Genomic DNA, 14,048 nt, shown 5'->3' on the forward strand with positions numbered 1-14,048 from the left:
ATTGGGAGGGTTAGGGCAGAAAAAAGAAAATATTTCTTTACTCAGCATGTGGTCAGTCTGTGGAACTCCTTGCTGCAGGATATGGTGACGGCATTTGGCCTGGATGCCTTTAAAAGGGGATTGGACAGGTTTCTGGAGGAAAAATCCATTATGGGTTACAAGCCATGATGTGTATGTGCAACCTCCTGATTTTAGAAATGGGTTATGTCAGAATGCCAATGCAAGGGAGGGCACCAGGATGCAGGTCTCTTGTTATCTGGTGTGCTCCCTGGGGCATTTGGTGGGCTGCTGTGAGATACAGGAAGCTGGACTAGATGGGTCTATGGTCTAGATCCAGTGAGGCTGTTCTTATGTTCTTAAAAGAAACCTAATGGGAGACTTAATATGGCTTTAACTCAATATACCAGATATCACAAGCCAAATTAACTCAGCAACTGCTATATAATCCAAAGCAGGGAGGTGACTTGTTCAGAACTGAAGGCTACACTGGAATAATTGGATGTAGAATCCTTTATATCTCTTTTTAGCAGTACATAATCCTCATATTTTGCATAAATGATGTCAAGCCACAGGTGGTGAACATGTTGCATTACTTTCAGAGATACATTTGTTCTGCACACCCAGTTGTGAAAGAATCAGCCCCTTAAAAATAATGAAACAGACTCAGAATAATACAAAGGGCCCAATCCTATTCTTTCCACCACCTGTTGACGCTGTGGCACCCAAATGGTGACCACTGCATCCTATGGGGAGCAGATGCAGAGGTCTAGGTAAGGGAACAATCATTCAAAGGGGGATTTATTCAGACCTACAAGAGTTATTCTACTGTCACAGTTCTATGTTAACCTGTGCCACAGGATCAAATCCAGGAAGGGGGTTAGGATATCAGCAGCACTGGCACTGCTGGCCCCACCCCCCTCCTGAGACCTCATCTGCCCATGTCCTGCCCCCTCCTTGCTCTGTTTCATTCCCGCCCTTCGCCTGCCTCCCCATCTTCTTACCCTCAATCCTACCCAATTGCCACCATGCACATGGGGGGAGGCAGGCAGGTGAATGAGTGCACACAGCCCCGTCCTCCTTGCCCTTTATTTTTCAGGATCACAGCATGCAACCTCCCTGTTCCACACCACTACTATTTGTTATGAATATAAGTGATGCAGACTTCAAAAAAAAAAATTCCTTATTTCCTCACCACACTGCATCTTTCCATGAGCTTTAAAGTTGAAAGGGTGAAGGGCACCCTGACTTCACTGCTCCTTCCACCAGCCACCCTAAAGCAAGTTGCATCAGGCCAGCCATGTCTGAATGCACAATTCAGAGTTTGCAATTCTGACTCGCCTGTGTTTTCTATATTTTTCATGACAGACTTTAAGAAAGCTCCTTTCTCAGATTTGCAGGATTATATACCGGGCTGTCCTTATCTGCAGGTTCAGCACCTGTGGATTTGACTCAACATGGGTGCCAAACCCACTTCTGGAAGGCCTCATGGGCCCCCCGGATGCGACCAGAAGTGAGTTTCAGTTGCATCCAGGAAGTGTTCTGAGGTGTGGGGAAGTTGTGTAAGGGCTCCAGTGTCTCAGAAGGCCTCCTGGACACTTTGGAGAAATATTTGCAATTTCTAGGTTCCCCCCCCCATTCAATAATAATAATAATAATAATAATAATAATAATAATAATAATACAGGTATTTATATACCGCCTTTCTTGGTCGTCAGATTTCTCCTCAGACTTTATTCAAGGCAGTTTACACAGGCAGGCTGATTAAATCCCCGTAGGGGGGTCCAAGAACAGATTCCCCATGGATACCGAGGGTCCACTGTACGATTATGTGGAATATTAAAAAATAAATAGAAAGAATGCTTTTAAAAACTATTAAGCACATTTTCTGAACTGGAGATTGATGCATAGCACAAGGAAACAAGTGTGTGTAGGAAGCAGCGAGGTCATAAGACAGTCTATCCATAGATAGGAGTCCGCAAATGTTTCTGAAACATGGTATGTTGAAACAGGCAGGTTTGCAAACTCATACTATTTTCAGCATAGCAACACTACTTATATAGCTCCCCAAATGCTTACCAGCATACGATGCAAATCAGATGTACCTTTCATGCAGCTGAAATCACACTGACTCATAGCAAAAACATAAGGCAGATAATGCTAAATGCTAGGAACCTAAACAGTACTTGCCAGTATTATATCTGAATTCACTGAAGTCAGTGAAGACTCACATGTACAAAACATATATAACTAGTTTTTAATGCAGCAGAAAATGCGGTTTTTCCGAAGTCTGTTAAATGGAAGTTCATGAAATCAAAGTTTCACTGTACTCTCAAAACTGAGCATTCCGCCACTCACCAAACCACGCCTGCTGTTCTCCTTCCACTTCAATAGCAAGGCCAAAGTCAGCCAGTTTCACAGCAGCTCCTTTCAGTTTGGAAGCCAGCAGAAGATTCTCTGGCTATGGAAGGAAAAAGTCAAAGAACAACCACCAACAAATGCAAAAGAAGTGCAGCAAAGATGTTGCAGGATAAGACAACTAACTAAAAATAAAGAAACTGAGAACTTCTTCTCCTGTCTGAAGAACATGAGTACAAGATTCGGCTCTGGCCCAGAATATCTGCTCTGGCCCTCAGCTCCTTCACAGACAATTGTGCTAGGATGAGCAAAGCAAGAGTTTAATTAAACACGTGCCTTGTGAATTACCAAGTCTCAATTTTTTACAGTGAGAAAGCCAAAAGTTTACAATCAGAAAAAAATTATGAAATTTAAGGACATTTATTGTGTTTTTTCCTCATTAATTCCAGTAAACAGAGTGTTTAAAGAATAAGTGTGTCCAGAGCACTGCAATCCTAGCCAAACTTGGGAGTAAGTCCAATTGGCTATAATGGGAGTTACTTCTGAAAAGACATGCATAGGATTGGGCTGTGTGACATCAAGGCAAACATAAGCAAGATATGGGATAGTGGGATTCATGAGAAAAAGTTGGGGACAAAGAAAAATAAAGATACAGTACTATAAGTCTGGGTGTTTACTTTTCCAAAGGGAAAAACTGAGATTCTTTGACTACATCTTCCATGAAATGAAGCACCAAACAGATTCCATGCTATCGAGTACGTCCATGGCCATTCTGATTTCTAGCTGTATCCCAGTCCATCTCTGCCTAAGTTCACACAAATTGCTACCAATGAAGACCAACCACCTTTTTTTGTTTTGTTTGTGGTGAGATGCAAAGAGGGTGAATAGTATATTTTTATTTAGTCAAGGCTGCAATCCTATACTAACCCTTTCCTGGAAGTAAGTCCTGTTGAATATAATGAGACTTACTTCTGAGTAGATATGCATAGGCTTGTGCCCTAAGTCTGTAGAGAAAAAGTGACATAGTGCTATAGGCCACTGCCTTTTAAATGGCCAATAGTGTGGATGTGTTCTTCTGTAGCCAATGGAATAGGAGCTTTTGCAAAAGCAAGTGCTTTCAGATTTCCTGAGCTCAGTGACCACCCCAGATGCAATGCAACTCCATGGTTCATGAAGAGGTAGTGAGTTTGGGCTAATGTTTTGACATTTAATAGCATACTAATGGCTGTGCCTCAGGACACATCATTCCTTATACCGAGAATGATGAAGAAACATGGATTGGATTTTCTTCTCTGCAGAGCATTCAGCAGCAATGTTATTAGTACATTTATTACAGAGAATTAAAGCTGAGTTGCATTCTTCTGAGTGTAGTAGCTAGCAAGGAAGCACTGACTGGCTCAGAATCCCAAGAAAAACGGCAAGCTGACCAACTGGTGACAGCCTTTACTGATTCCCAGGTATTAATCAACTGCCCTTATTCTTCCTTCTTGCATCCAAATTACATCATGAGTACCCCAGAGGGAGATGTAAAATCAGTCCCTCCAATTGCTCAAATCTTTCCTTGGAAGGGCCTCTTTAGCTATACTGTACAATACACAGATTAGGAAAAGTCTGTATGTGAGCTTCTTCCATTCCTGGTTTTGTGCTTTGTTGGCAAACCAGCAGCAGAGGGGAAAAACACCCAAGAAAAAAGGGTCCTAAACTGGGCAGGGTTTCTGCATTCTTTCTTAGCCCCATGGCACCATCTGCGCTAACTTGCAGAATCTCTTATACGGAAACTTGATATGGTTAGCAAAACTCATCTGCTACAAAGTGCTGCCTGAACATATGAAGCTTTCTTATGCTACTAAGCCACTGGTCCGTCTGCCTTATTATTGGCTAGGCTGACAGATAGCAACTCCCTGGGGTCTGAGTCTAGTTTCTTTCCTATCTCTACCTAGTGATGCCAAGAACTGATTCTGGGACCTTCTGCATACGAGGTATGCGTGCTACTGACAGAGCCAGGTGAAGACCATTTTGAGAAGCAGCATTAAGGCTCCATTGGAAAAATTTCCATTGTCAAGACTGATAGCTTGTTAAGGGGCTTTTTGCCAACCTGGTGCAATGTCAAGAGGGAACCTGGTATTATTATGATGCTTTGTTATGGTGCATATATTTTTATTGCACCGTAATTAATGTGCAGTGGTCATTGAGCGTTAGAAAATGTGCTTCCTTCCCCCACCCCTTCCTATTCCTTTTCTCAGGATGTTGTAAATAAAGCAAAAGGACGTCTGAGGAGCATGGGTGAGAGATGGACTGATATAAACAGAGACTCTAAGGGCCCAATCCTATCCAACTCTTCAGCACCAGTGCAGCCACAATGCAGCCCCAATGTAAGGGAACAAATGTTCCCATACCTTGAGGAGGCTTTTGTGACTGCCTCCCCACCACAGAATGCAGTGCACGCCCCACTGGTACGGTTGCATCGGCACTGAAAAATTGGATAGGATTGGGTTGCAAGTTGCTAGAAAAAAGGCCCTATTCAGGCTAGTTTAGGAATGCAAGTTGTAAAACCATGGAGTGAGCATATTCTAGACCAGAGGTGTCCAAACTTTCGGGCAGGAGGCCTACATCATCTCTCTGACACTGTGTTGGGGGCCAGGAAAAAAATTAATTTATATTTAAAATTTGACTATATTTACATAAATGAATATATTAGAGATGGAACTTATATGAATGAATGAAGGTCTTGCAATAGCTCAAGGCCTTTAAAAGACCTTGCACAAAGCAAGGCCCGCCTTTCCTTTGCTGCCACTGATGCTTCACAGATGCGAAACAGCAAGCAGCGGAGGGAGCCCTCGGCCCGCAGCTTGTGCAAGAGGTCAAACAGTCAGCCCTCACTCTGAGAGTAGTCGTGTTGCGCCAGCGCGGGCTCCAGAAAGTCTCTGGAGGGCCAGAAGCTCATTGGCCAAATTGGGGGTCCTCAAGGGCTGCAAATGGCACTTGTTCTAGACTAAGGGTGGGGGACCTTTTTATATTAGAAGGCCACATTTTATTTAAATGAGATCCTATTAGGTCACATGAAAGGCGTTTACTGAACTGCATTTCCAAACAATGTCATGACAGTTCTAGATGGCAGATATCTGTCCATTCCCAGGCATTTGAGGTTTTGTATTTGTGGAGCAGGACAGATTGAGGATATTGTACATTACCTGCTTCATTGCCAGCTTTATCAAAACTCTAGGGTAAGATTTTTGGAGTCTATTTTGGCTACCCTTCAAGGGGAGAACACACAAATGAAATTGTGTTGGTTACTTTCCGATTGTGACCCACTGGTCACTTATAGCACAGCATTGTTTGCCAAAGCTGCCAGAACTATTCATGCCAACTACTTGGGGGAAATAGCAGTAGATTGTAAAGGAGATTCCCTAATATGATGGGTGTAGGTGCCTTTGTGCTTGATTTTGACCTAATTTTATCATTTTATCAATGTTTGTATTTTGATGTACACCTGGATCCATATATTTTATCTTATTTTATTCTATTGTGATGGCTTTTAGCTAATACAATAAACAATTTTTGACTTTGACTATTAGGTCACATGCTGAGAATTTAATATATACAACAAAATACCCTGAGCTTGGCGTTATGAAAAGAAAGTTGGATTTGGTATTTGTGGACAAATATGCAAAAGACTACAACTGATAACCTAAAACGCCACACGTGACCTTATGGACAAAGGTCCCCACCCCTATTCTGGACACTTTCAATCTTGTAGTCTGCTAAAATCTCTTACCTTTAAGTCCCGGTGCACCACACCCATCTGGTGGCAATGTAAGACAGCTTCCAGAATCTGCTGAATGCAGTGGCTGGGGAGAGGAAACATTGTCCCATTATTGTAGGCAGGGTAGAAAAATCTCTTGAAGTAGCATTTCTCAGGACTCCCATTTTGCACTTATATCCTTGCCTCACACCCTTTTCCCATTTCTCTTTGTGGTTAAGAAGTGTGCAGAATAGCTCAGTGCCTTTCTTCACAAAGTCTGGTTTACTGACAAAATGAAAATCAAGCAACTAACAATCCTATTATTGCCACTGAAATTGCATTTGGGGGGGGGAGTTATTCAGCCTTTGCTTGTGAAAAGTAGAAAAATGGATGGTTACTTTATGAGCTTGTAGGACTGCTGAAAGTAAGGAGCAACACACAACCTGATGAGTTTTCCACAGAAGTAACAGCAGTAGATGGGATGACAACAGCATCATCACTTTTCTCATGTTGGTCTCACCATGATGGTTTAATAAGAAATACTCATCATGTTGCAAACATGTGGAAAACAGAAAATGAAGGGCCAGGTGTAAGAACAGACAGAACAGCTGTCTGCCAAATGAAATGACTTTGTTTTCATTTTTGGCAGATGCTAATAAAGTAATTGATTATAATAATCTGAGCATACAGAAAACTATTTGCTAAGAAGCAAATAACGTGGATAATCTAATGCAAGATTCTCTTAGTACTCTGCGTAACAGTAAAGCTGAAATTCTACGCAGGCTTACTCAGAAGGAAGTCCAGCTGAACTCAGTGGGATCTACTTTCAAGTAAACATGCAAAAGATCAAGTTACACATCTTTAATCTGATGCATGGTAAATGTTCCCTTTAGACTGCCATATGCACAGATATGCCCCAAAATTTGCTTTGCAAAATAGAAGACCTGGTCAGCCAGTCAGTCAGCCATTGCATCCAAGCTCAGTTCAAAACCACCAAAAGAAGTTTGCTTTGCAAATTCAGAGTCTGAATTTCAGTCAGAATTACAAGCAGGCAGGAGAGCAGTAACCCTTTTAGTTACTGTTTTTAAAATGCTATTGAGGAGGGCCTTATTTGGCTAATGTTGGGGTGTGAGAGAACGGGGCTTGTGGATTTCATTATACCCCTTGTTTCCCCTGTAATTTAAACACTGGTCTAGATTCACATGGCATCAGACATTGTGCCAACTCTGAAAAAAACTGAACACCCTCCCCCCTTCATTGTTCATAACAGAGTTGTAACAGGAGAAGGAGGGTGCATCAGAGAAATGAGTCAGTGCAAGAAGAGGATAAGGCAAAACTGATCAGGTAGCAGGTTTGTACACCTGGGTTAGCTTCTCATACCCACCTGGCATCTGCTTCACTATAGTATTCCCTGGCTACAATGTCCTCAAACAGTTCTCCTCCAGTGACCCTGTGAAGAAATTTAAAAAGTATCTGGTCCAGCTCTAGAAATCCTCTGCTGCAATGGCACAGCGCTGCCACCTGTGTGAACACTTGTGCTTTGTATGACCTCTGTGAGCACTGGGCTCAGACACCTGCTTTGTAGTCCTCACTCATTTTTGGGGTGTAATGCTATGCAAGTCTAGAGCAGGGAGTTCCTGGTTTCGTTGGTAGGGATTGAATTAAAGTTAGAAGCACCACGACTCTGCTATTTCACCCTCTTAGTGCCCCTTTTCTACTTGTACCTGATCCGTTTCAGGTCTTGCAGAGTGCGGCTGCTTTGTCTCGTGCCGATAAACCAGTGCACTGTCCCATGCATTTAACAGCATCATTTCCAGCCCAATACTAAGTTCCGTCTCACCAATGCAGCGGCACCAGCGCTGGCTACTACCAGCGCTGCATCCCGTGGGGGAATTTTGGCTGCTGAAGATGTCTCCGGGTAATGGGGCATTTGTCTGCTTGCCTCGAGTCAGCCCCAGGAGCCACAATGGATCAACTCAAACTTGTGTCAGTAATATCACTTGTGCAAGTCAACGTTAATCAATGTTAGTGGATCAGGCCCAGAAAGGGGAATAGAATATGGTGCACACCAATCCCACCCCCATTGCCACCCTTCCCTGGCCCCATTACAACCCCTCCCTGCCCTCCCCCACCCTTCCCCTGCCCTTGCGCTGAACTTACCTGCTCTGGCACGCATCCCTCCATGTGCTGGTACTACTAGGAAGGCTCTGGCCTTCCTGCTGGTGCTGCTTGAAGGCATGCTGTCGCAAAGCACTTTATGGTACTTTAGCAGTAGCACACAAGATAAGATTAAGATTGGGCCATTCAGCACCTCAACTTGCAGTGCTTTGGGGGTGCACTGTCCCTAACACTTCATCCTATCTGCATTTTGTCTTATTCAGCAGATCTTAGAATCAGCCATTTGAAGGCCATTACAAAGTATACAGTCTCAAAATGTTGGACTATATCCAAAGCATGAATAGCATTTATCTCCTCTGGGCGAATTTGCCTGTCTCACTGCTTCCTTGCCAGCTAATCTCATGACTTCTTGGAATTCCTGTACTGCATTTCCACTGGAGTCTCTCCATCTCTGGATAGCAAAGGGAAATAAAGAAACAAGAGCTGCCACACAAGGAAGGACTGGTGTGAGAGACAAATTTATGATTACATGTCTGCCAGGCTCCTTTGTCTCAAAGGAGTAAGGAAGAAAAACTCCACAGTTAGGAGCTCTGGAAGAAGTTGGAGAACAGGGCAGGAGCAGCAGACCTCTAGAGACTCCACATTAAGTATGCAAATTGTTGCTGTAAGAAGGGCTTGAAGGGCTGATCTGCATAAAGAGCAATGCTAATTCTGTTAAAGCTGTCCGTTGCACAATACTATGTAAAATCTAAGCCACTGAGCTGCTTCTTTCACCAGCTGTGGACGAAGCCTACACAAAATTGCTATCTAGCAAGGATGGGCACAGCCACAGACTGGAGATGGACAAGAGTTTTTATAGAAGATTTGAAGGAAAAGAAAACTGAGTGTGGTTAGGCAAAGCCATCACTGCTCATGGCAATGATATACATTTTCATTTATTATGTCCTACTATGGTCTCTGGTCAAACAATTTTGGAAGCACAACAGAATATTTGTTTGACTTTGGATGGTAGTGGGATGGGGGAAAAAGAAGGTGTTCACTCCATGGGCAACAGCAGTTCCATCATGCCATTTCTGGGGCGGGAAGCAAGCAACTGCTGATCTCCAGCAGTAGAGGGGCCAGCGTCTTTTGCTGAAATTCTATACATGCTTGGAGTAAGTCCCACTGAAATCCATGGAACTTATGGTACTTCTGGGAGGACTTGCAAGGGGCTGCACTGTTTGTGCAGCAGTCTTGAGTTGGCAGAAAAAAAGGCGGTGCTGCTCCTGGTGATTCACAAAATACTCAACATATATATGACTATTTCTGGATTTGTCACCATTACTTACAAGTCAAATATCAGATAGTGGTGTGCTTCCTCTGATATGCTGTCATGAAGCCTTACTGCAGAGACAAAATGAATCAGGTTACCAGTCATAAACTTCTCATTTACAAACAAAGGCACTGATCCTTCAGTAGTTCCATGATCAGTAATTTTAAGCAGAGCTTAAAACACCACATTTGTGCAATGCTTGGTACAAATGCAGGAAATAGAAGTGGAACTGCATACCTTATTCCATCTGTTTTCCTCCTTCCCTCATGCCACCTATTTAATGCTGCCAAATGCTGAATAGGACACAAACCTGATGCTTCATAGGACACACACACACACACACACACACACACACACACACACACACACACAGAATCCTGCAATCACACCGAAAGCTCTGAAGAGTGATTTGCAATACTTCTGCAGAAAGTGTTTATAGCTGCAGACTGTCAAGTAACAACAGTCTGGATGCCACACAAAAGAGGGAGGGAGGAAAGCTGCAGATTTAAATAATAGGAAGGTGTACGTGGTAAAGTGTTCATTTGTTTATTCACTATCCCAATGATTTTCAATCTTTTTCATCTCATGGCACACTGACAAGGCACTAAAATGGTCAAGGCACACCATCAGGCTTTTGACAATTGACAAGGCACACCATGCTGCCAGTGGGGGGCTCACATCCCCATTGGCCCTACTAATAAATGATCTTTCCCCAAATTTCTGTGGCACACCTGTGGACCTCTCGCAGCACATTAGTGTGCCATGGCACTGTGGTTGAAAATGGCTGCACTACTCTCTTGGAGCATTTGTCAGCCTAAGACGAGCCACTCAATTACTTTTTTCCCCCATTTTGCTCATTGACTGGCAATCTAGGCATGCCAAGAAGTGATCAGACAGTTCTATTTAAATCCACCAGACTAGTGTGAGGCGCAGGTCAGTGCCTGTTCAAGAAAACATTAGATAGGTGCCCAGGTGACAGGGAATCCTGACTCAAGACATACATCAGACCAGATTGATAAGGATTCTGTGATTAGGACTCAGCTGTTTATAATAACTGGTAGATGCCTCCAGACCAAACAACAACAACTACTTATACTTTTCTCCTCCCAATGTCTAATTTCTTCCCCAGATCCTATGGATTTTCCTTGTTTGTTTGACAGGACAAGACACAAAAAACACACACTTCTTTTGCTTCTCTTGGTCCCTTCTCGGAGCATTCCTTGCTTTCTGAGGCTTCCTTCTGTCTCTCCCCCCAGAGCTTTTGCAGGAGCAGTGCTGCTGAAAGAAGAGCACTGGGAGAGCCCAAATATCACATGGGCCAGATAAACAGCTTCTGTGGGCCATAGCTGGCCCGCAGGCCTTATGATTGACACACCTACTTTAAGAGATGCATTGAAGGAAACAACCCATAGAAAAGGAGAACCATAGAGGTGAAATTGACATTTATTACTGTAGATTTCAGTGGAAGGGAAATAAAAAGGAATGATTGTCTGTTCCCCACCTAGCTGGCTGGCAGGCACACAGTGAATATGCTGGCACTGTGTGTCACAAGGTCAGGTGGGCAGCTGCATTTTTCCATTCCAGCCTGGTCAGCCAGGGGTCAGAGTGTAGCCCACACCATGCAATTCAGTCTAATCTCAAATATGTTCCAGAATGACTTGATGTTGCTGAAAATGGTGTGCACACACATGCATACACTCACAATTGAGGAACTGAAAAAAAGGAATAATGAAAGACCAAAAAAAAATTATCGTATATGTCTTTATGAAGAATCTATGTGCTATTGAAACATTAATCACAAGTTCTGCATTTTCTTTGGATAAAATCCAGTTCTTATCCGAGCTCTGCTTTCACTAGAAAAATAGGTTGTGATAAAAATGGTTTCTGAATGTCATAAACTTAAGAAGAACTTAACAACCTGTAACAAAGACTGCCTGAGAAGGCAGCCAAGTCATCCAGATTACCTGACCATAATTGCCTAATCACTGAGGAAGCTACAGCTTATTATGAAGAGTGCAGAAATCAGGCATTAGATCAATGGATTGACAAGAGTTGGATATATGTCAGTGTTAAGAACGTAAGGCCATCGTGATCAGCATTCAGTTTCCCACAGTGGCCCAACAGCTACCTCTGGGAAGTGAACACGCTTCTCTCCTTCCATTGCACCCTTGCAACTGGTATTCAATGGCATAGTGCTACGGAATCCGGAGGTAGCCCATAGTCTAGATGAGTAGTATCCCTTCCTGCTCCCTGCTTTCCCTTTATTGAAGCAGCAGCTGAACAGGGGGGACTCTTGGTAGGTTTTATCTGCTGCCACCATCCCAGGCTACAGAGACCAGACAGAGGGGGCCCATTTGTGAAAAAGACCCTCCCAAGACAGCACTGAACCATACAGGTTCTTACTAAAAATCAAATCTAGCACCTTTAGGGCAAAGAGACTAATTACACAGGCCAACACACATTTTGCTTCCTTTAACGTTACACCAATTCCTGGGTATATTTGGGGTGCTGATTCCAAAAATGGCATCCGTTTTGCCCTATCACGTCTAGTTTTGGAGATATAGTATAGCCTCATTTGTGAGTGGTTCAAGCAGCTTCCTCATGAGGAAGCCCACACCAGCCTACACCAAAATTCTGACTCTCAATTTTGTAGGCCTGTGTTATCAGTCAACATGGGCTAGGCAGGTAAAGAGTCGAACTGTAACTAGTTTAATAAAAGTAAAAAAGAAAAGGAATTAAACAAAATGGAAAGGAAGGTGGGTGGTAAAAGTACAAGCAGGCTGATGGAAAATCCCGGAGCCTGGTTGGAAAGCACACAGCAGAAGCTTGTTTAAATGGATACCTCAGCCAGTAACGCCTAACAGATGCAGCTGGGATACTACTCAAAAACACATCCCACAGACCCCTGACCCACAGGTAGATAGTTAAGCTGGTAAACTAGGCTTGGAGTAAAACTAGTAAACAAAGCAAAATTAACATTTCCTAGCACTTGCAACTTACATTTGTCCCAAGAATCCTCAGTCCCTTCAGTTATTCTCCAGTAAGTGGGTGTCTTCCAGGTGCCAGCATTAGGCACCCCCACAGAAGATTGACAGAAAAGTGCACAGAGCTTCATTATTATTATTTTATTAGCAGTATTTATATACTGCTTTTCCACAAAAAGTTCAGAAAAGTTCATGGTGCTTGGACCTAAATAACTTTGGTTTGATGATGCCATAAAGTTACCTGATTGGAGCAGAACCCACTTCACCTCGCCTTTACCTAGATTAACAGGTTAAACTGCCCAATGCCAAGGCAGCTCTTATTGCTCAGCAGAATAGCTTCTCAAGACGGTTAAGAATTTTTTTGAATCCACAAAACTGTGCTTCCTAGTTTCAAATAAGCAAAGGAAAAAGATTTGCTTGCAGAAGAATGCTCCAGTAGCTTTTTATGCTGCTGAAACTGCACAGGAGCTTCAGGGACAGTAGAAGTGTCCAAAAATAAGAAACAATAGGTTAAAACCCATTTTTGCCCAACCCACAGGGACATTTGGTCCCTGTTGTATATCTGTAACATTGGGCAGAAACAGCTTAATCACAGATTTCACTGCGGCTCTTTAAGGAACCCCACTTCCTACCCTTCATTATCACTGCCTCCCCTCTTCTCTTCGCTTCTTTGACCTGCTCTAGTGATTTCCCTAGTGCAAGTCCAAGGAGACCCATTGTGGGTTGGGAGTCTCATGTGGGGGTAAGCAAATTTAAATCTCCTTTCCCTGCTGAAGCCTCCCAACCCTCCCAGTTGGTTTTTGGCATGGCTGCCCCAGTGGGGGAGAAATAAGATTCAGCAATGGGTAAAATTGGGTGTCTCCCAGAAACTTGTCACAGATGCTGATATAAAAGATAGGTTACATATTTGCTTATTGATTTTGAGGGGGGAATCCTCCTGTTCACTTGTTTATTTTCTGTGTTCATTAAAGCATGCTCTGGAAAAATGCAGGTCTTTTCACAAATCACTTTCACAAGAGGCTATGGTGTTGCAAAGCAGCATAATGATATATAAAGCACAGTGTTTTCTGTTCACTGTGGCTCACAACAACATGAGCATTTGAGGTTAGTATAGAAATGGAAAGCAAAGAGAACTGAAACCCAGTTTCCTTTTCAAAGGGTAGAGGATTGGGCAGGAGCAGATCAAAACATCTTGCAAATAAACCTTTCTTTATTGCACCTGGTGGAAGCTCCCTCCCTTTCTTCTTTTTCCTCCCTTTCTTCTCAGCTTAAATAGCTAAGCCTCTATCTCTTGGTCTCAGCTCCAATCTACAATATAGGGATCACAACAGGATTGTTGTAAATATTACTGAAATCATATATATCAAGTGTTCTAAACACTCTAAAATATGGTACAAAATGCCAAGTTAGTATATGGATGGTGCAGAATGACAAAAGGCTACGTAAAGTACCAACATCTGCGAGTCAGGAACAAAATAGGAAGGAGCTGGTGGGGTAGAGATTAGAGAGAGAGAAAAGGGCAACACTGGGTCGATTG

The 14,048-nt window shown here is 43.1% G+C and overlaps 1 protein-coding gene across 1 annotated transcript in view; it reads right to left on the reverse strand.

The window, feature by feature from the left end:
* Positions 1-14,048, reverse strand: part of CAMK2A (calcium/calmodulin dependent protein kinase II alpha) — a 152,884-nt gene that overhangs the window by 44,319 nt on the left and 94,517 nt on the right. Inside the window, exons 4-7 of the mRNA XM_066613330.1 lie at positions 9,544-9,598; positions 7,482-7,547; positions 6,131-6,203; positions 2,356-2,458 (exon numbers count right to left, since the gene is read on the reverse strand). Of these exons, the coding sequence (XP_066469427.1) occupies positions 2,356-2,458; positions 6,131-6,203; positions 7,482-7,547; positions 9,544-9,598 (297 nt within the window). The remainder of the gene's footprint in view (positions 1-2,355; positions 2,459-6,130; positions 6,204-7,481; positions 7,548-9,543; positions 9,599-14,048) is intronic.

This window comes from Tiliqua scincoides, chromosome 2 (genome assembly GCF_035046505.1).
Source record: "Tiliqua scincoides isolate rTilSci1 chromosome 2, rTilSci1.hap2, whole genome shotgun sequence".
Lineage (NCBI taxonomy): Eukaryota > Metazoa > Chordata > Lepidosauria > Squamata > Scincidae > Tiliqua > Tiliqua scincoides.